Source organism: Phocoena sinus, chromosome 15, assembly GCF_008692025.1.
Source record: "Phocoena sinus isolate mPhoSin1 chromosome 15, mPhoSin1.pri, whole genome shotgun sequence".
NCBI lineage: Eukaryota > Metazoa > Chordata > Mammalia > Artiodactyla > Phocoenidae > Phocoena > Phocoena sinus.
Genome location: NC_045777.1, coordinates 25,669,844 through 25,696,294, shown reverse-complemented (window position 1 = coordinate 25,696,294; position 26,451 = coordinate 25,669,844). Strand labels below are relative to the sequence as shown.

The following is a 26,451-nucleotide window of genomic DNA, read 5'->3' as shown; positions in this document are numbered from 1 at the left end:
CCAGGCTGCCTATGTACTCACAGGCCGTTTATTTATCCGAGACTAAGGATGAGAGAGAGAGGATGAAGAGAAAAACCAGATGCCTCAAGGTGGTAGAGCTGATGGGAGAAATGAACAGAAAGGCTCCTCCTCTTTCTCTTGACACAGACCCCAGGGAACTCCAGCTTCAGATGGGGCCTCTGGGGACAGTTTAGGGGCCCCTGGGAGGCCTGGCAGTTGTCAGCTAGGGTCAAGATCCCCAGAGGGGCAGGTCCCGGGCTCGGAATGGCTTCTGCGTACACAAAATATCTCTCCACAAAAGGCACTGGTGTGGGTGGGGGGAGCAGCAGGGAGGCTACCACATCACTGGCAGGATCCACTGTGTCCTGAGTCTGGGTCCCAGCCTCTCTCAGGGGCTGGGTCTCTGCCTCCTTGTTCCTTTCCTCTCCCTTCCCTCAGCCCAGTGGTAAGCAGGCAATCAGCGGAGGGCCAGGTCAGGCCATGTGGTGGACACCCCCTCTTCAGGGCTAATGCATCTGACGACCTCTAGGCTAAGAGCCCCAGACGGGTGACTTTGGCCGAGAGGAAGGAGTGGATGATGAAGACCATTGTTTTGGGGCATGAATGCAGGTCCAGCTGCTGCAGGGTGGACGGAGAGAAGGGTCAGGAGCCCCATCCAGCCTGGGCCCCCGGACAGCATCACCCCCCAGCCCCTCCACTCACAATCTCTCCTTCAGCGCCCCCGAAGTCCAGGAAAAGGAGACTGGCACCATCGTCGGAGGACATCTGCAGCTTCTCAAAGGGTTGTTGGAGCAGCACAACTTGGGCCGCACCTGGCTCAGCCGCCCACAGTGTGAAGCCTTTGTCAATATGCACAGAGAGGCTGCAGGGACGGCCGTTCCATGTGCAGGCTGTGGGGAGGGTGTGGGCATGGGCACAGCGACACCTCAGAGACCGCAAGCCCTACCTCCAATCCCCACTGGCAGCTCCAAAAGCGGAACTTGAATGCCACTGGAGGTGGGAGGCTCACTGTCAATGCCATTTGTACACCCACCCTGTATAGAGTCACCCACGCTCTGAAATACAGAAGGATGAGCAGGCAGAAAACCTATACCCCACTTCCAGTCCCACTGCCAGCAGCCAAGGTGGAAAGGGGGAGCTTCAACTCTGCTTTGGACAGGAGGCCCACTCCCTATAAATGCATCAGCAGACCCACCAAGCATGGCCTTTGGAGAACTTAGAGGCCTGTAGACTTGCCCAGTTAAATGTGAATTTCAGATAAGCGATGGATCATTTGGACATACTTAGACCAAAACATTATTTGTTGTTTTACCTGAAATTCAAATCTAAGTGAGTGTCCTGTATTTTTTCTGGCAACCCTACTCCAAGTGCCATCTCTCATATCCTCACCAGCAGAGTCACAAAGCCGGCACAAGAAAACCCCTGGGAAAAGAGTCTCACTACCTACCAGGGCACCTGCACATCCAAAACAGAGGGCCCTCAGAGACCCCAAATCCCACTCTCTCTCCCCCTCCTGAAGCACCCTAAAGAAGGAAACTTGAATGCCCCTGGGGATAAGAGGTTTGTTACCAGAAAGGCACTCCCAGATCCACCCAGCCCACCTGTCGACACCTCCTGCACACCCTCAGCAGCCCGGTGACAGCCATCCACCAGCTGGCGGGTCCAGGCAGCCAGCTCCTGCGGTGACTCCACGCTGAACAGGTGAGTGTCCACACCGTGGCGCGTACCCGTGCGCAGGGCAAAAGAGAGCTCTGCATCGTAGGACAAGGAGCCCTTGGAGGGGCCTGAGTGCACCAGCCTGGGGGCAGGGGGCAGAGGGCTAAGCATGAGGCCTCAGGCAGCAGGGAGGTAGTTCTGGACCATGAGGGTGGTTACCTGGGAAGGGACCCTGCGACTCCTTTACCACCTAATGTGGGGACAGGACTTCCAGACAGCCACTGATTGACTCACAGGAGACCATCTCCTGCCACCCGTCCCCTTGCCCCCTCGGCTCCAACCATTCTGGTGTCTTCAGACACGCCAAGCACACTCCTGCCTCAGCACCTCTGCGGTTCCCTCTGCCAAGCACACGCTTCCCTGATTATCTACATTGCTCTCTCCCTCACTTCCTTCAGACCTTTGCTCAAGGGCCATCTCCTCTGAGAAGGCTTCCCTGACCTCTCTGTCTAAAATGGCACCCCTCCCTATCACTCACTAGCCTTACTTTTCTTTATGGTACCAGAAGTTATAATTACTTTTCACTGTTTTGGTTGGCTTTTGTCTTTTTCTCCAGAATATCATCTAGGGTACACATTTTTGTCTAATTGTTCGCCACTATATTCCCAGCAACTAAAACAATGCCTGACATATAGTAGGTGCTCAGTAAACATTTGTGACCTGAATTAATGAATCACTTAATTAGGCAGGCAATTCATGACCTGCTTATCCCTGGTAGGCAGCAGGCTCCTGACACGTACGCCAGAGCCCAGCCCAGAGTGAGGAGACATGGACAACAAGGGCCGAGACCCCGCAGCTTGACTCTCACTTGCTGTGTAACCTTGGGCAGTTCAATGCCCCTCTCCGGGCAGCAGACCCCAGAGTTCTGTCCCTTAGCCCTCTTTGCTCCTCACTCCACATACCTTCTCTCGTAGCTTCATTCCCCCTTGGAGCTGCTTCTGATACCCAGTCCCCTACTTTGCAGCCCTAAACTACAGACCCACAAGTCTCCAAGTTTCCTACCCAAGCTCCCTACCTGTCCCTCGCACACTCTGGACTCAACTCAGTGTCTTGCTCTGACCTCCTCCCTTTGCACTCCCACCCCCAGTCCCACTGCTCCCCCAGACACAAGCTCCAAACCTCCCATTCATCCATTCATCCGGACACCTCCCTCACCCTCCCCATCTGGTGAGTACTAAGCCTGGTTGATTTTACCACCCATGTGTTTTCCAATGCAAATGCGGCCTTTCTTCTCCATCTGCTGCCTCCACCCACCTCCACCAGCTCTCCTGCATGACTGCTCCCACCCACCCACCCCCAGCGTATTTTCCAGGTGGCAGCAACATGGATTCTTTTAAAACACAACCCAGGGCTTCCCTGGTGGCGCAGGGGTTGGGAGTCCGCCTGCCGATGCAGGGGACACGGGTCATGCCCCGGTCCGGGAGGATCCCATGTGCCGCGGAGCGGCTGGGCCCGTGAGCCATGGCCGCTGGGCCTGCGCGTCCAGAGCCTGTGCCCCGCAACGGGAGAGACCACAAGGGTGAGAGGCCCGCATATCGCAGAAAAAAAAAAAAAAAAACACAACCCAAAGAGCCACCTCACTCCCAGGCTCAAACTCTTCAACTCTGCCCCAGCTCTTAAGATAAGGCTAACATTCCTTAACCAGCCAATAGAGGCTCCGCAAGATCAGGCCCTGCCAACTCCCTGCCTCTCCATTTCCTGCAGAGAGTCTACAAACTGATTATAGCACACTCACAGCTCCATGAACGTGCGAGAGCCCTTCATGCCTCTGTACCGTTGACTATGTTGTTCCCTCTGTGTGAGATGCTTTTCCAGCCTTTCTTAAATAGCAAACTTCTACTCATCTGTCAAAGTCCAGCTCAAATGTCACCTTCTGCCCGAAGACTTCCCCCACCAGGCCAGGTAGAGTTAAGTGGTTCCTACAACTCTGCATCCTAAAGTCTGTTCCTGGGTCAGTGTCCCCCGCCAGGCTGGGGACTCCCTGAGGGCGGAGCCTCTGGGGGCTCTCTGTCTCCTGAACCACACAGCACAAGGTTGGGCAGAGTAGGCATCAATGAATGAGTGACTGGTGGGACCTCATATCCTTCTGTTCCAAGCCCCCATTTTACAGATGAGGAAACCAGGGCCCAGACAAGGCAGAGACTCGCTTCAGGCCACCTGGGGAATAACTCAGGGCAGGATAGGGCTGGAATCCCCAGCTTCTGAGGTCCATCTAGAGCATCACTCCCCAAGCTCTGGGTGGGACACGCAGTCCTGCCTGTCCGCAGATACCTGGTGGTGATGAGCGGGGCAGTACGGGCCGGCCGGCTCAGGGCCTCACGGGTCTGGGGGAGGCAGCAGTAGAGGAGCAGCTCCTTTTCGGTCAGCAGGGCCAAGGTGGGTGCTCTGCCCCCACTGGGCAGCTGCAGGAGGCAAGGCAGCAGTGAGGAGGGACGGAGAGGGGAGAGGTCAGAGGGCCAGGGAGGGGTGAGGCAGTGAGGGGCAATGGGATTTGGGTCAGCGCCAGGACAAGGGAAGAGTGGGGAGGATAGGTCCCGGGCCCTGCAGGCACCTGCTCAGTCAGCCAGCCGATCTGCTTGATGTCCTGGCTCCCGGCTGTGCTGGTGGCTGACAGCAGCGCCTGCAGCTCGTCCTTGACCCAGGGCATCAGAGCGTTGACCTGGGCTTGGATGGCAGCTGCCCACGACCTGGCGCTAGCCTCATCCTTAGCCCTCAGGAAGAGGGTGTCCCGGCCATCTGCTGAACAGATCTCCAGATACCTGCAGGCACAAATGAGGTGGAGGGGAGGGCCCGTCCACTGGGCTGCAGGTACCCAACCCTGAAATCTGGCCCAGGAAACCCCATCTACCACAAAACCAGAAGAAACCACAGGGGATGTCCATGACAGAATCAGGAGCGACACTCGCTGCAGGGCTCCAGCCACAGTTGTTGGAGCCTCATGGGGCTTATCTACCTTATCTCAGGATAAGAGACTATCTCACACACACACACATAGGCATATACACACAAACACACTCAAACATGTGTGACGGGGACCAAAATTATCACTGTGTGAGGATTCATGATTTTGCCCTGTCCTCCTGGTTTCTAAGGAGAAAGACTGTCTTGCTGGGCCATCTCCCAGGTTCTCCTTTGTGGTACAGAACCAAAGTAACGCACTGACGGGGTAGGGGTGTGGACACAGCAACTGAAGAGGCTTGGTAGCCTGAGATGGTCTACATAAAAAGAGGTTGGGGGCAGGGAACTTCCCTAGCAGTCTGATGCTTAGGACTCCATGCTTCCAATGCAGGGGGCACGAGTTCGATCCCTGGTTGGGGAACTAAGATCCGCGATGTGGAAAAAAAAAAAAAAAAAAAAAGAGCTGGGGAATGGAGAAGGGAAAAGGGCAGGGAGATAAAAAGCCACACAAGTAAGTGTGGGGGAAAGGTTTCAGGGAGGTACAAGAGGAGTTAGTGACAGGGAGAGGACTTTCAAATGTTCTGTGGGGCATTAAAGATTCACTCCCCTTTGGCTTTTCTGTAAACAGTGAAGTGGGTCAGAAACTGGAGAACGGCTCACACACATCCATTCCAATGCCCTCCACCTCTGCCTTCCTCCACTACAGAGCTCCCTTGCAGCTAGCCCTGGCCATCGACCCAGTTCTGACCAATGAGAGAGAGAAGGCTCTGGGGAGGGCGTCCCTTCCCAAATGAAAGGTAAAGCGTTCCCAGCTGTGGTAGTTAGTTTCCAAAGGTGGCCTCCACCAAATTCATCCCTCCCTGTACACACGGTGCACCTCTCTCATCAAGAGGTGAACCTTCTTTCTCCTCTACTTGGCCTTGTGACTTGGTTTGACAAATAAAATGTGGCAGAAGTGCCATTCCGGCATTCCCAAGCCATCATGAAATCCAACTAGCCCGAGGCCACCCACCCTGAGAAGAACAAGCCAGCCACATAGAAAGGTCATACTGAAAGAGGAATGCTTAGCCAGCCTCTAGCTGTTCCAGCCACCCCAGCTGGCACGTGGGTGAAACAGCCATCTTGGACTTCCATGCCCAGCAGATACCACACAGAACAGAACTGGCCGGCTGATCCAGCCCAGATTACAGAATTGTGAAAAATAATAAACTGTTATCTTCTAAGCCACTAAATTTTTGGCTGGCTTGTTATGCAGCAATAGAACAAAATACCAGGAGAAAAGTTCCTTTGTCCTTTGCCTTCTTCCTGTCTGGAATATGGACACATGCTTGGAGATGCAGCCACCATCCTGCTTCCAGGAAGAAGAAAATCCACAATAAAGATGGCAGAAGGGGAATTCCCTGGCAGTCCAGTGGTTAGGACTCCGCACTGTCACTGCCAAGGGCACGGGTTCAATCCCTGGTCGGGGAATTAGAATCCCACAAGCCATGTCGTGCGGGCGAAAAAAAAATTTTTTAAATAAAAATAAAAAAAGGAAGCTGGAAGCCTGATGCCTTGAGGGCATTGTTGAGCAGCAACAGCAGCCTAAACAGCTGACCGCTGGACTTCTTTTTAAACATGTGGAAAACTTAACTCTTCATTTATTAAGCCATTTCATGCTGGGGTTTCTGATACTTGCAGCCCAATGTAATCCTAACACTAAGTAAAAGTTTGAAATATTTTTCATCACATTTTGGTTACCAGATTGTGTTCCTTTGACTGGGATATTGTGCTGATATGGAAACCCAGTTATATTCAAGTTACACATACGTACACAAATCAGGCACATGTACATACATGAGTATACACATACAAATATTAACACAAACACATATGCACAAATCTACACCCCTGCCCATGCAAATGCTCACATATGCCCACAAACGCTTGTATTTAAATGCCATCTACATGTAGACACACATAGAAATATAGGTACACACATGCTTCAGGTGATGTCTGGGATCAGGCTGGGATCCACAATTAACCTAAAGTTCTATGAGTCTCAGGAAGGACTGACACCACCTCACCTTCACCCAACACAAGGCCCCTTTAGTGGAGCACCTGTAAGTGACCTGTGAATCACTAGTTCTTGCCTCATGGGGGCAGGCTGGGGCTGGGGCAACAAGCAGGGCCAGGAGATACGGATGCTGAACATTAATCAGCCCTTCAGGGCAATGCTAGGCATTGGTCTGGCATTGAACCTCAGCTGTAACTAGGACCCACAGCACAAGCCTTTTATGCCCAAGCCATATACACACCACCCCAATACTGCACACCGCGTTTAATCAACATAGACTGCATTCACCACCATCATCACTCAAGCCCCTGAAGCTTCTGAAGCAGAGAGGGCTACCTGGAAATGAGGCAAGCTCCATTCCTTCCAGGTTGTGTGATCTTGGGCAGGTTACTTTCTCTGTCCTCATCTACAAAATGGGGGTGAAATAATAGGACTTTGCCTGTAGGGTTGCTGTGACAGTTAAGTTGTGCGTGATAAACACTCAGAAATGTTGGCTGGTATCAATCTTATCATCGGTGTTAAAGGCTGCGCAGATGTGAGGAATGGTAACTTTCCACGGCCCTGACACAAACGTTACCAGACATCTCAGAACCTCAGCAGAGTTAGAAGAGACTTGAGGGGATCACTGAGTCCGATATCCTTGTTTCACAAAGGGGAATCTAAAGGTTAGTGAGGAAAAGGGACTAGTTCAAGGAGAACCAAGACTGGAATCCAGGGCTCCTTGGCAGACCAAGTTCCTCCTCAGATGTGAACTGCCCAGAGGGAGAAGAGAGAAGCAAAGCACACTATCATCCCTATAACTTCACCCTTGCATCCATTCAACAAACATTTCTTAAGCACCTGCTACGTCTGTGCATCGTGCTTGTCACTTTGCAACACAAGGGAATCTTTCCTTTGGCCCCACTACCTAATACGAGGGCATGTCTGTCTGAGTTGCCCCCTACGCCAGGCTTACCTGGTCTCCGGGTCAGTGGGGGTGCACCTCCTCGAGACATATGCCATCTTCAAGGACATGTGTTTGGCATCATGGAGGTCCCGGGGTGGGAGGCCAGGGGAGGAAGGCTGCCGCTGAAGGGGTGAGGCAGGAGGCGAGTCCCAGCCAACCGAGGTCCCACTGGCAGAGTTCTTGAAATATGGTGAGACCTCTTTCATGTACTTGACTGGTTAGGGGAGAGGTCAGCAGTTACCACTGTGACATGGGCTCCCACGTAGCACACATCACAATTGTCACTAATTCATTAAAAGTTTAATTTATGTCCACTATCACTATCCTCCTCTAGGCTAAAGTCTCGGACAGGGAAGCATGGTAGAAAATTCTGGATGCATGCCACCATCCATTCTCTCACTTTTCCCTTGGTTTATAGACACATGGCCACTTGGAAGAAAGATGACATTTCCCAGCCTCCTTTGCAGCTAGGTGTGGCCACATAACTAAGTTCTAACCACTTAAGTTTGAGGGTTTGGAGCTTCAGGACGGCTGCTTAAAGGGAATGGGCAACAGCTGCAGCAAGGCAGTGAGAGAGCACTGGGAGACAGAAGATGTGATTGCTCTGCCGCTGTCCCATTGTTTGCCTCTATCTCTTCAGTCTTCTCATCTGCAAAAAGGAGGGGCTGCATGAGATAGTCCTATGATGGAGGCTGCTAATTTTCCTCCAAGATAGTCATAAACTTCCATCTTAAGACTTCATTTTCTAGGTTCCCTTGCAGCTATAAGTGCCCATTTGACCAAGTCTGGCCAATAGGATGACAGCAGAAGAGATGTGCACAGCTACCAAGTTCTGCCCATTAAAGAAAGGGGCACGCCCTGGTCTGGGAAGATCCTACATGCCGCGGAGCAACTAAGCCCGTGTGCCACAACTACTGAGCCCATGTGCTGCAACTACTGAAGCCCACACGCCTAGAGCCCGTGCTCCGCAACAAGAGAAGCCACCGCAATGAGAAGCCCATGCTCCCCAACGAAGAGTAGCCCCTGCTCGCCACAACTAGAGAAAGCCTGCACGAAGCAGCAAAGAACCAGTGCAGCCAAAAATAAATAAATAAATAAATAAATTTAAAAGAAAAAAAAAGGGGGCACGCCCTTCCTTTCCCTGTCTTTTCCCTTGACAGGTTGAGCTGGCTAGAACACTGACTGCTGGGGCACCATCTTGACCAGGAGAACATGAGCCACACTCTAAAAGGCTGACTAACAGGGCTTCCCTGGTGGCGCAGTGGTTGAGAGTCCGCCTGCCGATGCAGGGGACACGGGTTCGTGCCCTGGTCCGGGAAGATCCCACATGCCGCGGAGCGGCTGGGCCCGTGGGCCATGGCCGCTGAGCCTGCATGTCCGGAGCCTGTGCTCCGCAACGAGAGAAGCCACAGCAGTGATATATATATATATATATATATATATATATATATATATATATATATATATATATATATATATAAAATAAATAAATAAATAAATAAAGGCTGACTAACAAACAGAAATAAATGGATGCTGAGACTTTGGACTGCCATGTCAGGCTTGAACTGTTACATAAGAAAGCAAGGAGCTCTATTATATATAAGCCATAGTATTTTATGGGGATCTGGTTACAGCAGCACAACTTGTACCCTAACCAATATGATGTCTAGAGGCCCTCTTAGCTCTGACCAGTCATCACTGAGTGAGTATAGTGGACTCCTTCTAGAATAGCATTGTCCAACAGAGACAATGATTTCTATGATTATGAAAACGTTCTCTGTATACACTGTCCAACACAGTAGCCACTAGCCACATGTAGCTATTGAGTACTTGAAATGTGGCTGGTACAAAATTCAGAGGAACTGAACTTTTTATTCAGTTCCTCTGCCCAAATGACCCATAAAGTCATGTTCTGATATGTGATCCTGCTCTCCTGGCTATGCTAGCTGGACCAGGGGTCAACCCCTTACCCACACTAGGTTACCCAAATTGAGACTGTTGAGAGATCCTACACTAATGTCTTGAGCACACTTGAAAGCTATAGGGGCAACCACCTTCTGCAGTGAGGACAGAGAAGAGAGAGCTAATTTGTAGGGAGAGAAAATCAGTGGAGATGCATGTTGAGAGACAGAGGGAAAGCCCTGCCAGGCATCTGCTAATGTTCTGGTTTCTGATACTCCTCATTTAGAAAGTCAGACTGCCATTCCAACAGGAGTTATGATATTTGCAACCGAAAGAGTCTTGATTGGGGCCTGGATTCCATGCCTTTTGACAAAAGGAAGATGTCAGTAACAAAGGGCAGCTAGAAGTGAAAGGCAACATGATGACAGGGTTGATCCGAGAAGAGCTTGGTGGGAGAAGAGTTTCAGAGACAAGTCAGTTTTCTTGAGCACCTAATATGTGCCAGGTGTTGGACTGGCTCTAGGTAGGACTGGGATGGTAAACATGTGACACTTGAGCTACCACTTGTTTATCCCTTGCTCAAGGAAGCCATCACAAATCAATCATAGTGTTCTATGGCAGCCATAACCAATCAATCAAAGCTAACTGATAATAAAACATTTTGGCATTCTTATTCTATCAGTTAGTTGAGTTTGGCTGCAAATAATAGAATATATGATAACAGTGCCTTAAGCAATAAAGATATTTATGATTTCATGTAACAAGAAGTCTAGAGGAAGGCAATTTCAGGATTGGTTCAGCGGCTCAATGACATTGGATCCTGGATAGGCCTCTCTGCCATTGGATCTCTGCCATTCTCTGGCCTTCCCCTCATGACCACAGGCTGGTTGCAACAGGCTCAAGCTAATCATTCCTTACATGACAAAACCCAAAGCAAGAAGGGAGGAGGCAGGCAGAAAAAGGGCCGTCTCCTCACATCTCCCTCCTACAGAGAGGTAAATATTTCCATGAAGCCTTATATCTCATTGGCCTGACTGGGCTGCATGCCAACTTCTAGCAAATCATTAGTAAGAGTGAATAGTCACGATTTATTTAGACCAATCACAATTCAGCCTCTAGGGCTGAGCATATTCCCACCCAATTAAAGCTCTGGTAGCATGGAAGAAGGGGAAATGGTTGGAAGACAGACAACCAGTAGTGTCTGCCACACCTGTCCCAGCATCTGGACTGTTCCCAATTCTGATGAGCAGCAGTCTCCTATCTCTAAAAATGAGCTGCTAGAAGCACAGTGTGTACATCAAAGTGGTTAAAAGTCTTGCCCGAGCACTGGTCTCTCTTCTCCCAGCCAGGCTGTCCCCTCTGCTCCCCTACTGAATAGTACCTATGCCTGCTAGCCCTTGGGCAGCCTCTCTTCCTCTCCTCTCAGCCACCTCTACTCCCATGGCCATCTGGCTTGCTAGCCATCTGATGTCTGCAGTCAAGGCCCAGTCAGTATGCTCTGCCTGTGAGCGGACAGACCAGGAAGGGGTGGGGAAGCAGTTCTTGGCCCAGCTCCCTGGAAGAACCACATAAGAAGCTATTTCTGTTGCAGGAGACTGACCCTGAGGCTCAGATAGGATCCAAGGCAAACAGGGGTGACAGTGAGAGGGAGTTACAAGCCCTATTGGGGTTGGAAGAGAAGTTACATTGAAAACAAGAGCAGATTTTTCTGAGAGAGCTAAGCCTAGGTCTGAAGATTGGGAACTAAGACTAAAAATGACTCATCCTCACCATTACAGCAATGACTTACCCCAGGATTATGCCTCAAGGGGCAATAGAGGTGGGACACATCACAGCCTACCTGACAGCCAAACCATTCCCCTACTTTTTTTTTTCCTTGCTAACAGAACCCAGAGCCCAAAAGGCTGGGCTTCTCCCCAGCCCAGGGGGAAAATCTTGACTGGTCAAAGCAAATCATGATCATTCCATCCCTCTTGCTTGTGATTAGCTTAGAAAGGAACAGATGATACAATTCTGTCCAATGAGCTGTGAGGGAAAATATACTCCCTTCCCTTCCTCTTTAGCCTTTAGAAGTTGCTGGGAGGGGGGGAGTTGGTCCTAAACCGATGATAGTCACTTTGACCCCAGGATTGGGGTCCACACACTGAGGATGGTGAATCCTTAAATTAATCCACCCTGGAGTCATGCTGACTTTATGTATTCTGGAAGAAAACGTATTTTCTTCAATGTTTAAACCTCTTTGAATTGGGTTCCTGTTACTTGCAGACAAAAGCATCCTAACTAATACAGCACCCACCCATTCCCCCGACTCTGACTCAGGCTGCAACTGATATATCTCCCTACTATAATTAACTACGTCCCTCCCCTGCTCAAAGCCATGCTCTGGCTCCCTGCACTCTTCACCCAACTGCAAGGCTCTCCAGGACCTGAGTCCTGCCTACCTTGCTGACTTTACCTCCTGCCACATCCCCAGTCTCGCCTCTAATCCAATTATACTGACCTCCTCAGAGCTCTCAGAAGCTGTAGGAGCTTCCAAATGCCTTTAAAAATGCAGTTCTCCCTGCACAGAATGCCCTTAGCACATGGTTTGGAGACAGGCACTCTAGGATTTGAATTCCAGCTCTGTCTAGCTATGTGATCATGGACGAGGTAATTCACCTCTCTGGCCCTCAATCTGCAGACGTTATAATTAAATAAGATGATATAAAACATATGACACAGGTTCCGCCCACACTTAGAACTCTGCTGTGATTTTGTGTGTTGGGGCTGTCTCTCGCACCAAACTGGGAGCTCCTAGGAGACAGAAACCGGGCTTGATTCGAACCCAGAGTCAGTGCTCTGTGAATGGAGAAATGAACGCCAGGGCAGGACAGGTTCGTTCAGCAGGCGGGAGAAGGTGCCACAGCCCAGAAGGTCCTGACTCAGCTCACACATCGCCTCTCTAGGAAACCTTCCCAGATACCCGCTCTGGAACCTCCACGCCCACCACCTCCACAGTCCCCTAGACCCCACTTCCCTATGTGTCCATGTGGGAGTCCGTGTTCTCCTCCAGGCTGGGAGCACTGTGAAGGCAGGGACCCTGACTGACTCGTCTCTGTACCCCCCAGAATCCAGCAGGGATCTCCAATGCTACGTGCTCAGCAAATGAATATTTGTCACCTTTGAAGCCAGAGAAACTACCAGAGGCCCTGCTCACCCAGGCCATCCCAGAAGTGGGTCCTCCTTCTCCTCTCCCACAGGAACATGCTATAGATGGACAGCATACCAGCTGGTGTCTGAAACACGGCTTGTATTTCACCAACCAATCAGCCTGTCCCAGAGTGGGGGTGGGGTGCTGGGGCCCCCAGAGTATGGCCATAAATAGCCCAGCTCTGAGGCCTCCTCCCTGCTCTGATTTCTGCCTGAGTCACCCAGCCAGGCAGGGCAGGGCTGCCCAAAGGCAGTGTCCTAGAGAGCTGAGGGCAGGACCATGACCCTGTGGCCAGCATTCTTGAGACCCCAAGGATAGACCCAACTGGTGTCCACACCCTCCCCAGCCAAACCTCTGGCCCAGGAGCCTGGTAAAGCAGATACGTGGGCCCTTCCTCCTCAGGAAAGTTGAAACAGACACAGGACACCCTGCCCCTTCCAGAGGCCCCGACTGCCAGCTCTGCCAAGGAGAGAAGCCAGCCCTGACCCCAAGGAGCCAGGAATAGATTCCACTAGAAATGCAAGGAACAGAGGCAAGGCAGGACCATTTGCCTGGCCCAGGACAATTGGGAGGGAACATATGTGTTGCAGAGAGAAGGGGATACATCTGTTCTGGCTCAACACAGTATCCCCAGTACTCATCCCAGTGCTCAATAAATGTTTATGACTGAATGTCTTGGCTTTGAGTCTTGGCTAAAGCCTGTCCCCTAAGCTCAAGCTGTTCCTTGTCTGTTCAGCGGGTGCTCATTTACTTGCCCCTGCCTGAAATTACATGATCTATCCATTTGCTTACTAGTCTACAGCCTCTCTCCTCTAACCAAAATGTCAGTTCCATGAAGGCAGGGACATGTTTCCTTGCTTTTTAGGGTATCTCCAGCATCAATAATAGTACCTGACATATACCAGGTATTCAGTAAATAAGAAATGTGTTAAATAAATGAATATTGACAAGCCTGGGGCTTCTCAGGATGGAGACAACATTGAATTGGGCTCTAGAGTGAGGCAGGCTTGGGTTTAACTTCCTTGCTCTGTGACCATGGACAAGTGACTTGACTTCTGTGAGCCTCTACATCTTCATCTTTATAATGGGAGTAAAATATATCTATCTCCTAACATACTGAGATTCAATACTTGTAAAGCACTTTGTCCTGCCTGGCATAGAATAGGTCTTCAATAAATAGCAGTGTGGTTATTATTTCTGCTACTATTCTTAGTATGACAGTATAAGGGGATGAGCACAGGATGTCATGACAGACAGACAGACAAAGATTTCAATCCAGGCCCTGACGCTTACTCTCCGGCCTTGGCAAGTCCCACAGTCTCTCTGAGTCTCAGTTTGCTTGCCTATATAATTGGCACTGATACGCCAGCTTTCTGAGTAAGGCATTGTGAGGATTCAAGTCCAAGCTGCCCACCTGCCCACCCAGGATGCTGAGGAGAGGACTTGGCATTCCAACGGGCTCTGGATGATCTTTGAGGTCCTGCTGGTCCAGCAAGGCTGGACTATACATAGTTCCCAACCACTGGCAGGCCTTGCAGCAGAGCTGCCTGGATTGCCACACTCTGGGGCATAAAATCTGACCTTCCACACCCTTGTACAGTATAGGGGGCACCATCTATCAAGATCCTAAAGGCACAAGAACACTTTGAACTTGCAATACGCTTTGCAGGAATCCCCTTCAGATAAAGGTTCACAGGTGCATAGAGGGGTCATGGCATCATTGTCTATGGCACAAGAGACTAGGAGCAACTTGAATCCCATGAATAAGGGTTGCTAAATACAAGAAGTGAGCTCAGGACTTCCCTGGTGGTCCAGTGGTTGAAAATCTGCCTTCCATGCAGGGCATGCGGGTTCAATCCCTGCTGGGGGAACTAAGATCTCACATGCCGTGGGGAAACTAAGCCCACGCGCCATCTCACAACTAGAGAGAAGCCCGTGAGCTGCAACAAAAGATCCTGCATGCCAACGAAGATCCTGTGTGCTGCAACTAAGACCCAGTACAGCCAAATAAATTATTTTTATTTTTATTTTTAAAAGTTGAGTTCCTGGCAGACCACTCAGTCCTGTTCACGGCTACATCCCCAGTGCCTTACATCGAGTCTTCGCATAGAGCAAGGGCTCAATAAATATTTGTGAGATGAATGTCTGAATCCCAATAATGGGATATTATGCAACCATTTAAGAGAATGAGGACTTCCCTGGTGGCACAGTGGTTAAGTAAGAATCCGCCTGCCAATGCATGGGACACGGGTTCGAGCCCTGGTCCGGGAAGATCCCATATGCCACAGAGCAACTAAGTCTGTGCACCACAACTACTGAGCCTGCACTCTAGAGCCCACGAGCCACAACTACTGAGGCTGCGTGCTGCAATTACTGAAGCCCACGCACCTAGAGCCCATGCTCCGCAACAAGAGAAGCCACCACAATGAGAAGCCCGCGTACTGCAACGAAGAGTAGCCCCCGCTAGCCGCAACTAGAGAAAGTCCGCACGCAGCAACAAAGACCCAAACACAGCCAAAAATAAATAAATAAATTTATTTTAAAAAATAATAATAATAAAGAGAATGAAACAGAGCTACATGTGCTGAGTTGGAAAGAGGTCCTCAACTTGTTCAATGATAAAAACAAATATGGAAACCTTTCTCTGGAAGTGTGTGAAAATATTAGCCATGGGTATGAGAAGATAATTGCTTTACACTCTCCTGTTTGTTTTTTTAATTAAGGATATATTACTTTTCACATTTTTTTAAACTCTATTTTTCAAAAATATACCATCAGGGTCTGGGGAAGGGGCGGCAGGTGCCATGTTGGGCCACAAAGGTGGCAAGAAGCCCCTGAAGGCAATTCAAGCAGAAACAGAAGAAGGAGCAGAAGAAACTTGAGGAGCTAAAAGCGAAGCCCCGGGGAAATTCCACCTGACCACAGGTGGAATTAAGAATTAAGAATTAAGAAATTAAGATTAAGAAATTAAGAAATTAATTAAGAAATTAAGAATTAAGAATTAAGAAATCTGGTAGGGACTTGCCTGGTGGTCAGTGATAAAGACTCCACCTTACAATGCAGAGGACACGGGTTCAATCCCTGGTCAGGGAACTAAGATCCCACATGCCGCGGGGCAACTAAGCCTGCGCGTCACAACTACTGAGCTCGCACAGAGAGCTGCAAACTACAGAGCCCACGTGCCCTGGAGCCCACGCACCACAACTAGAGAGAAGCCCGCGTGCCACAACAAAGGATCCCACATGCCTCAACGAAGATCCCGCATGCCGCAACTAAGACCCGATGCAGCCAAAAATAAAATTAAATAAATAAATAAGTAATAAATAAATCTGCAAAAAAAGGAAATCTGGCAAAAAGTAATCTACCCCTTGTGTCTGAGGCAATGATGATCATTAATTCCATTCCTGTTTAAACATCTGGATTCTCTGCCATAACATCTGTTGCTACCTATAGCTAGAATGAAGTGCTGTCTTGGAACATACTGTACATTTAAGAATAAACTTTTGTTAAAAACAAAAAAAAGGGCTTCCCTGGTGGTGCAGTGGTTGAGAGTCCGCCTGCTGATGCAGGGGACGCAGGTTCGTGCCCCAGTCCGGGAGGATCCCACATGCCACGGAGCGGCTGGGCCCGTGAGCCATGGCCGCTGAGCCTGCGCGTCCGGAGCCTGTGCTCCACAACGGGAGAGGCCACAACAGTGAGAGGCCCGTGTACCGCAAAAAAAAAAAAAAAAATCCGCCTGCCAAGAGCAGGGGACACGGGTTCGAACCCTGGTCGGGGAAGATACCACATGCCGTGGACCAACTAAGCCCCTGCGCCACAATTACTGAAGCCTGCGTGCCTGGAGCCCGTGCTCCACAAGAGAAACCACCGCAATGAGAAACCCGTGCACTGCAACGAAGAGCAGCCCCCACTCGCCGCAACTAGAGAAAGCCCACATGCAACAAGGAAGACCCAACGCAGCCAAAAAATAAATTAATAATAAATAAATTAATTAATTTTTTAAAAAAATTTAAGAATATGGGTTTTGACATCTGACAGATCTGACCTCAAATTCCATCTCTGCCCCTGTGTGACCTCGGGCAAAAGCTTCACCTCTCTGAGTTTCAGTGTTCTCACCTGTAGAATGGAATGAATAATGGACCTTGAATCATAAGGGTAGTTTTGAGGATGCAACAAGAAAGCACATGGAAGGCACCTAGCACAGTATCCAGCACACTGTAGGTGCTCATTAAACAGCAGACATACCATCACTATCATTAACATTCTTATCATTATCATTATAATTTCCACCACCACCACCAGCAGCCAAGCTCACATAGCTAATCAAGGCCAAAACCTGCCTCCAGAGCCCCACAAGCATTTTAATCAAAGATCCAGGGAACAGGCCAGGACTGAATTAAGCCAAGTTTTGTCTGTGGGGACTCACATGGCCCTAAGCCGTATGGGTGTGCAGCCAAATTAATGTTTTCTTGAGAACAATGATTAGAACAACAGGTCTTTGCAGCCATGGGAGGACTGGACGGGGGCTCCATTCATGCCTCTGTTCCCAGGACACAGGTCCCTCAGGCAACTCTCAGGCACAGCATCACTCGGCTAAGCTACATGGAGTGGCCTCAAATTAGCTGCATCCATTAATAACATCCCACTTTTGACAGTGGTGATGTATTAAGCCAAATTTCAGGCAGGACACTTGGCAGTGTCCATCTCCCAGGCAATGAGCTGACAGGGGGCTGGCCTTGGAGTTCTGAGGACTCACAGTGGAAACTCTCAGGGGTCAGTCAAGCCCAGCTTGAGCCTTAAGCCCCATCTTAAACATTTAGGAAAGTGAACTGCATTTGAGGAGGTTAAAGGCAAAGTAGAAACGGTCAGGGATGTCCCCTAGGTGATCATTCCCCCCAAACTCACCAACATCTAATGTGTGCTGGGCTTGGTGCCAGGCTTGGGGCTCTGAGGCAAACTACACATGACTCCTGCCTGCAGAGACCTTCAGGTTTACTGGAGAAAACAAAAATGCTGCTGCTGATGTGATGACGACAAAGGTTGACATTTATCAAACGCTTACTGTGTGGAATTGTGCCATAAACCTCAAATGCATTGTTTCATCCTTATAAATAGCAAATAAAATAAATGAGTGCCTACTTATGCACACTGGTCCCAGCATGTTACATGCATTATTTTTTTATGTTGCAAACAACTATGAGAGGTAGGTATTATCCAAGGCAGAGTCAATAGTGGCCTCTGCAATCAGACAGACCTAGTTTTGAATTCTGAGTCAGCCAATTTATTAGTTGTATGTCTTGCAGAAAGTTATTTATTCTTAACAAATCTTGGTGACTTTGTCTGTAAAACAGGGATTATAGCAATTCCTACTATTCTCTGTGTCTTTTATGTACATGCTACTCTATGCCTGTATCTTTTTTTTTTTTAATAAATTTATTTATTTTTGGCTGCATTGGGTCTTCGTTGCTGTGCGTGGGCTTTCTCTAGTTGCGTTGCTGTGCGTGGGCTTCTCATTGCGGTGGCTTCTCCTGTTGTGGAGCACCGGCTCCAGGAGTGCGGGCTCAGTAGTTGTGGCTCACGGGCTTAGTTGCTCTGTGGCATGTGGGATCTTCCCAGACCAGGGCTCGAACCTGTGTCCCCTGCACTGGCATGCAGATTCTTAACCACTGCACCACCAGGGAAGTCCCATGCCTGTATCTTTTAAAAGCCTGATCTTTGTGTGGGGTGAACCTTCTCTACTTTGTACAAAGTACTAAAATTGGCTTTATTCATTTTTGTCCTTTAGTATTATTTTTTAATGCATCACAGGCTCCCTGTTACCTGTGTCTTGTCAGCCTCACTGCAGGTGGAGGGAGGGGAGGCATTTGGCTGTCCCTCCCTTTTCCCCCAGGCCTGATCTCCAAGGGCCCAGGCTGGCCCTGCTTCCAGATCCTTGCACACAATGGGCCTCTCTAAGCAGCAGACAGAGGCGTGTTGGCTGTCAGCTTGGGCCCAGACTCTGGTCACAAATACATCGCTATAGCTGAGAATAGGCTCAAGACACTTGTGCAAACTCCTGCCCTCAGAGAGGAAAAGGTCTAGAAGGCAGGCTGGGGTTGCTGATACCCATCTGAGCCCCTGACTTAGGCCAGGGAAGTAGGGTTCTGGCTGGCAACAGCAGTTTGCTAGTGACCTCTTTTCTTCTAGGATGTTCTCAGGAAGCTCTGTACCCAACAAGCCCCAGACCTCAGGAAAGATGCCCAGCTGCCCTCCCAAGTTCACATCCAAAGGACAGGCCATGGGCCCTTGGAGGTGGTCTTAGAAGTGGGATGAGGCCAGGGAAGTTCTGAACAATGTGACCAGTGATTGGGTGCTTGGGAGGATCCTAAGCCCAGAGAGGCTTCCAGGAGCTCTGGCTCCAGACTGGCGCAGCTGCCCAGTCTCCACAAACTCCCCCAAATCTCAAGGACCAGTCACAACCCAGCATCCTAGATCCCTCATGTCCTCCAGGCTTTTCAGATCACCCATGCGATTCAAAGAGTCTTGATGCCAGTGCTCGCCCCCACTGGGTGGAATTACCTCCTACAAGCCTGCTGGAGAGCAGCTCAGACAGAGACTTCAACTAAGAAAAAGCTGGGAAAAAACTAACATGAAGGCTACAACCTCGAGACTCCTCTTTTTTTTCAAACCTGCTTGGGTCAAACCACCACCATCGCCCTCCTGTTCGTGGCCCCAGCCTCTTTGTTGCCATTCTGCATCTACAGTTGCCTCCCTCCAAACCAGGTTGATGCTGTAAAGCCCAGAGCTGACCATGTGAGCCTCTGCTGAAAACACTTTAACCGCTCTGTTTCCCTCCAAATTCCTTTAGTCTGGCACTCAAGGCCCTGCAGAATCTGTCAGTCTGAATAGCCCTCTCTTTCTCCACTCCCTTCCTCACCCCTAGGCTCAGATAAAGCTGAATTACTTCCCAGGCAACTCCCCAGGTAAGTCAAGTCATTTCACCCCTTCGTGGTTTTGCTCACACAGCTCCCCTTCCCGGAATGCCCTTTCGCCACCCCATACCCACATCTGCTTATCGTTCATAAAGTGCCAGCATCCCCTCCTCCAGGAAGTCTTTCCTGACCACCTGCCTCCTCCAATCCCTGCGCAGACCCCATCTCAGCACCTGTGACAGGATGGTGATCTGGTAGGTTTGCTCAGCTATCTGCCCCACGAGACTGAGAGCCCCCTTGAAACCACTGAGTAGAGCAGTACAAAGGGAGGAGGAGAGAAAGAGAAAGCAGGAGAGGGCTGTCATCCAAAAGGGAGGAAAAATACCAGAAGATTATAAACAACTTTATGCTGAGAAATTTGACAAGTTAGATGAAATGGACAAATTCCTTGCAAGACATAAACTACCAAGAAAAGAGAAAAAACAGATCATCTAAATTGCCTTATTAAAGACATTAAAATCGGGAATTCCCTGGCGGTCCAGTGGTTAGGACTCCGCACTTTCACTGCAGGGGTCCAGGGTTCGATCCCTGGTAGGGGAACTAAGATCCCACATGCTGCGCAGTGTGGCAAAACAAACAAAAAAAACCTTTCTGTAAAGGTAGCTTCCCTGGAGAATGCTACCAAACATTTAAGGAGGAAATAATACCAATTCTATATAAATGCTACGGGACAGGAGGGGAGTCACTAACATTTATAGAGTGCCTACCTTGTGCCAAACCCTATGCTGGGCAAGAGGCAGGCCAGGCTCCATCCAGCAGCCTGGGGCAGCGTTTGCCAAGGAAAGCTCTTGGCCTATGAAAGTCTTAGAGAACATAAGTGCTGGAAATCCTCAGTCCTGGGATGTTACACATGGTATTTCTCTTCCCTACTCTATGTGCAACAGACATTGCTAATCAATTCCAGCTCCTTTCTGCTGAGTCCAGATAAGACCTCCCAATCTTTCCAAATATGGAACTCTCAGTAGCCACCAAGGAAGCTAACACTCAAAATGAAAGCTGTTGGTCATCTCTGATCTAGCTTAACCCCAACAGATATGAAAACTGAGCCCCAGAGAAGACGAGGGTCTTGCCTAAGGCCAGATTAATTACAGAGCAGACAGGATTTTAGACGCTGATTTTTAAATAGTTTGTGTGGAGAAGGCAGTGTTCATATTTTGTCTCCCCCACTCACTGGTGGGCTCCTTCAGGAAGGGCCGGGTCTGCTTTAGCTTCTGACCCAATGCTCTGCAAATCAGGTACATAGTAGGTTTCTGGAAATGCTTCTTGGCTTTAGTGAGGAAGGAATGGAGTAAATGAGGTAGAAGGCTTGGGTATTAGCCCCGAAACCAGGAGATGCTTCAAACGTCTAACACTCAGAGATGCTACCCTCTCAGAATGATCCACACTGAGAAGGCAGATAGAGACATTCTTTACCTAAAGATGAGGAGGTGAAGGGGACCTTGGCGTGGATCAGAAATGTGTCTACAGTAGAAATTATACCATCCATGGACTAAACTTTCAGACAGCAGAGACTAAAAGAGCTTTTCAAGTCAACCAAAATATGACATTTTGATGAATTTCAACTGTTTAAACTGCATTACTGGCTATAAATACCAGAGTGATGAGGCATATGGGAGGGAAAGTCTCCTATATCCATATCATTAATGTGTGATCTTGTTATTTAATTTTGCTGTTAAAATATGATTGATATACTTAAGCTTTTAGGGACCAATACTGCAGAGTCAGCTTTCAGTATATATTTTTAAAATGCAACAGTAGCATTTAAATAGACACACAGTACATTTAAATAGATAATAAAATGTAAAAATAAAATAAAACAAAACAATAGAGAATTTAGGTCAAGAATGCCAAAGATCACCCAGGGATCCAGAGCCTGTTTGTCTCTGTGGCCTCTTGGAGACCTCTTTGGGGACACAAAGGCAACCTATCAGGATCTGGGCCTGGGGCTCAGCTCCGCAGCTTCACCGGCCATGGCATTCTCCATCAGCCCCCACCACCTCCGTGTGCCTGTTCTGGGCCAGGAGCCAAAGACACATTCTTCAGGCCCCCATGGCTTCCGGAACTGAGAGAGTGGAGTTTTATTTGGGGTTTGGTTTTTGGGTTTTTTTAACATCTTTATTGGAGTATAATTGCTTTACAATGTTGTGTTACTTTCTGCTGTATAACAGTGAATCAGCTATATGTATACATATATCCCCATATCCCCTCCCTCTTGCATCTCCCTCCTACCCTCCCTATCCCACAGAGTGGAGTTTGATGAAAGGGCTGAGCAGAGCAGAAACCTCCTGACAGAGCTGGCAAAAGGCAGAAGTGGGACCACCCCAGCAAGAGACTGTAACAACCTATGGGAAACTGAGGCCCGGAGAAAGCCAAGGTCTCATCTAAGACCACACAGTGACGGGATAGTGGAGGGGAGACACCAAGTCCCCCCCGCCCAAAAATAATACTCCTCTCTGAGCCTAGCTGGAAGTATTTGATGTCCTGCTACATAAAGGCCAAGTCCCCTCCCAAAGCAAGATGGGTCTCAGGGTTTTAGGAGAACTCAGAGTTGAGAGCTCCCCTGGCTCCTCAGGAAAGAATCTTAGCCGCCCCTTTGCCAGTCCCCGCCCTTCTCTTCCCCTGAGTCACTCACTGGGTGGCAGATCCTGCCTGCCATGGACCTTTTGTCCTACTTCCACAGCCCAGTAAGGCAGAAGTTACATCCCTGCCCTACAGATGAGGAAAGTAAGGCTCAGGGGAATGAGGTGACTCGTCCAAGGCCACAGAGCTAGGGAGTGGGAGAGAGGAAATGAAAGCCAGGTCAGCCTGGCTCTGGGCCAGCTCTGCTGCCACTGCCCTTGCTGTCTCAACGCGGATCCCCAAGTTCTGTTTCTGTTTTCAACCCTGCCCACCTCCCAGCCCACACTGCATGAGGCCTGGGGAAGGTAGGGAAGAACTGAACACCCCTGGGGTCCCCAATACTTACCCTCAAGCACCACTTCTTTGCCTGTCTTCTTTAGGACTTGCACCGCCTCATCATGGGTGGCAGAGGAAAGGTCTTCCCCATTCACGGACAGGATGGCATCCCCTACAAAGAGGGCCTCCGTCTGGTCGGCTGCCAGGCCCTTGAAGATCTTGGAAATGAGAATAGGCATCTTGTTCTCTCGGCCCCCTGCACAAGCACGGAAAGAGGAAGAAACTGAGGCAGACACTCCAACACTTGCGAGTCACATCGAGGCAAAATTATTTCTGAAGGTCTCTCACCATGTCCAAGCCAGTGCTGGGAAATGGGGAGTGGAGAGTAAAGAGAATCTCAGAAAAGAGCCTTAGAATTTAGGACACTAATAACACTTGCAAGTCATTTTCTAGATTTATAATATTATAATGGATCTTTTGGTTAAATGCTTTGGGTGTTCACCAGTGTTTGAGTAACTTACAAGGTGCTTCAGAAACTTTTTTCTTATTTTATTTTGGATTTTAAGCAATTTTCCCATAATGGGGGAACCCACTGATAGCCTTTAATCAAGAATAAAGATAGAGGGCTTCCCTGGTGGTGCAGTGGTTGACAGTCCGCCTGCCAAGGCAGGGGACACGGGTTCATGCCCGGTCCGGGAAGATCCCACATGCTGCGGAGTGGCTGGGCCTGTGAGCCATGGTCACTGAGCCTGCGTGTCCGGAGCCTGTGCTCCGCAATGGGAGAGGCCACGACAGTGAGAGGCCCGCGTACCGCAAAAAAAAAAAAAAAGAATAAAGATAGAAGTCAGCTATTGCTATGGCCACGAAGGATCTCTTTAGCAATCAGAAAGCTTTACAACCTAGGATCCAGGCTAGAAACCAAGGCCTTAGATTCTAGAGATTTCAAAAGCCTATCTGGGGACTTCCCTGGTGGTGCAGTGGTTAAGAATCTGCCTGCCAATGCAGCGGACATGAGTTTGAGCCCTGGTCCGGGAAGATCCCACATGCCACAGAGTAACTAAGTCCGCGTGTCACAACTACTTAGCCTGCAAGCCACAACTACTGAGCCCACACGCCACAACTACTGAACACCTAGAGCCCGTGCTCCACAAGAGAAGCCACGGCAATGAGAAGCCCACGCACCACAACAAGGAGTAGCCCCTGCTCACCACAACTAGAGGAAGCCCATGCACAGCAACAAAGACCCAACGCAGCCAAAAAAAAAACTAATACATTTTACCACATGGCTTTATTTCTAAATTCTTGAATGTCCTTTTAAAATCAGAAACAGTAATAACAGTAATAACACCATGCTGAATGCTTTCAATCTTGTCTCGCTGCATCTCCACAACACCCCAGTCACACAGGCATGCTCAGATTCCTACTGGGAAAATTGAAGTGTGGAGAGAAGCCCCTTGCCCAAGGTCACCCAGCTGGTTAGCGGCAAAGCCAGTATTTGAACCTAGGTCTCCTGGCTCCAGAACCAACACTCTTAACTCTATGGTAGACTGCAAGGCCCTCAGGTATCACACTAGTGCTCCATCCTCAAAGATGAGGAACAAGTGGCCCAGGTCATAATTCCAATGTCACCCAACAAACTGGTGGCAGAAGTAGGACTGGAATGCCTCTCCAGACCCCCACACAGGCCCAACAGTTTGTTCATTGCACCACACAGAGCGTGAGACCTAGGAAAGGAAGGAGTTTCTATTTATATCTATCTGCCCTCTTCTGCCTGAAATTAGGGACTTCAGTTCAGTTTGAATCCATGATTATTCTTGGATGCCTGGGCTGGGCTGGACCCTAAAGGAAAGGTCAATGTCGCAACAGGAGCCCAGTCTCCATACATGAAGAACTGAATGGAGCTGGTATTCCCCTGACACCTCTAAAAAGTACCCCTACTCCCACCTGGAAGTATGACGCTAGGAGGTAACTTTATGTGACCTTGGAAAGTCCCCCTCCTCTCCAAGACTCAGTTTGTCCATCTGCAAAATGGAACTCTGTATGAACTCTAAGTTCCTTCCTGTTTTAACACATTGAGTGTACAATTTCTGGATTGATCTGTTGCCCTATCCCATGCCGGAGTTTGAAGGCAAAACTGGTGCCCACTCCCTGGTTTTCCCATTTTCCCTTTTTAGATCCCTTTGGTTGGCTGCATGGAAGTTTGCCCTTCCAAGGGGAAGAACCGACTCCTCTGGACACTCTCTAGGGGCCTCATAACTGAGGTTCAAATCCCAGCTCTGTCGCTCACTGACTGTGTGATCCTGGGAAAACCATTTTACTTTTCTGCGTCTCAGTTTCTTCACCTACTAAATGAGGATTATGCTTCCTACCTTTTAGTACTTGTTGCCAGGATGAAGTGGGTCCTGAGCCTAGAGTACTGGGCACAGCACTTGGCACACAGTGGTAGCCAAGTCACCATCATCCCCACCCCTTCAGTAAGGAATGGTGAACCCAACAGCTGGGGTGTGCAGTTTTTTTAGCACGAGGTTAGTTACTTTGGGAGTCTCTCATGACCTCTATTCTTCCTCTCATCTAACAGCCATAATTCTCCAGGCACCTACTATGTGTTGGCAGGGTGAGTACTTTGGACTCCTGTTTTCATAGAAACATCCCAATTCTACCATTACCCTCATTATATAGTTGAGGAAACTGAGGTCCAGAGATGGGAAATGACTTGTCTAAGTTCACACAGCTGATTCTCGACTTCAGTCTGGGTTGCCCCCTAAAGAAAGCTGTCAGTACTGGGGGCTGAGAGCCCATCTCAATCCTTCGGAAGGTGGAAATGGTCAGATCAGGAAACTCAAACCCAGCTGTTAGGGCTCTTCACCTAGGTCCACAGCCTTTCTAGGTCCTCAGATTTCTAGGTCCTTTCTGGCCCCCTGTCTGTGAGCCCAGCCCAGCTGGCGCCTCCAGCTAGTCTCCAATCTCCCCACCAGCCATGCTTCCTACTCCAGGCCTTACTCCTCCCTCCCACCTCGGTTTTGTCTTGAAGACTTCCTCTCCCTGCCCTAGTAGCACCCCAGGCCTCAGTCTCCTTTCTCCATCCTTTGCTCTCCTGGGGTCCCTGTTGTTCTTGATCGCCATGCAACCCTAGACTAGGCAACCAGTCTCAGATCTCTTTGCCTCCACACAGAACTCCCCACTCACGTGTCCTTGGTGAGTCCCCAACGCCCTCCACACCTGTGCCTTCTGACTGAGACCTCAAAGCCCTCTCCGACCTTGATGCTCCTGGTGCTCTCGGTTCCCTCTGTCCTCTCAGACGCCCTTACCCCCAGACAGAAGCCATCCAACTCCATGTCCTCAATACGCTGCCAGCCCCCGCGACCTCTGCGCCCTCGGCGGTCCCACAGACACCACGACCCGTGCCCTCGGTGGCCCCGCGCCCACCTTTAATGCTGATACCCAGCCCGCCGGCGTCGGCCTTGCGCACCGTCACGCGGCGCCGCTGGAGCAGCAGCGCCTCCGGCAGCGGCGGGGACTTGGCGCCCGGTTCGGCAGCGCCGTTCAGCTGCGTGGGCTCCGGCTCGCGCTGGGCACCGGGCTCCGGGCCGGGCTCGCCATCGGCGGGGCTCACGGTCAGCGCGTCCTCCTCTAGACTGAGCAGCACCCGCTGCCACCGGTCGCCTCCAGTCCCCGAACCCGCCCCGGCGCGCAGTTCCAGCAGCCCAGTGCGCGGGGCACGCCTGCCTGACGCCATCTTCGCCTCCGAGCCCCCGGGCCGCCGCGCTCACCCTGCCCCGCAGTGCCCGGCCCGCTCCAACCCACCGCCTAGGGCGGAGGGCAGGCGGAGCCCGGCTGGGCCAGCCGCCACCCTACCACTGGTCTCTGGGGGTGGAGC

General features: G+C 50.0%; 1 protein-coding gene across 1 annotated transcript; it reads right to left on the bottom strand.

Moving 5' to 3' along the window:
* Positions 1-26,451, bottom strand: SNTA1 (syntrophin alpha 1). Its single transcript, XM_032604193.1, has 8 exons — positions 26,001-26,451; positions 22,645-22,830; positions 7,626-7,830; positions 4,268-4,475; positions 3,988-4,118; positions 1,602-1,798; positions 703-890; positions 1-618 (listed from the first exon to the last, which is right to left on the bottom strand). Exons 1-8 carry the CDS (start codon positions 26,308-26,310, stop codon positions 526-528), a joined length of 1,518 nt encoding a protein of 505 aa, XP_032460084.1. The 5' UTR covers positions 26,311-26,451; the 3' UTR covers positions 1-525.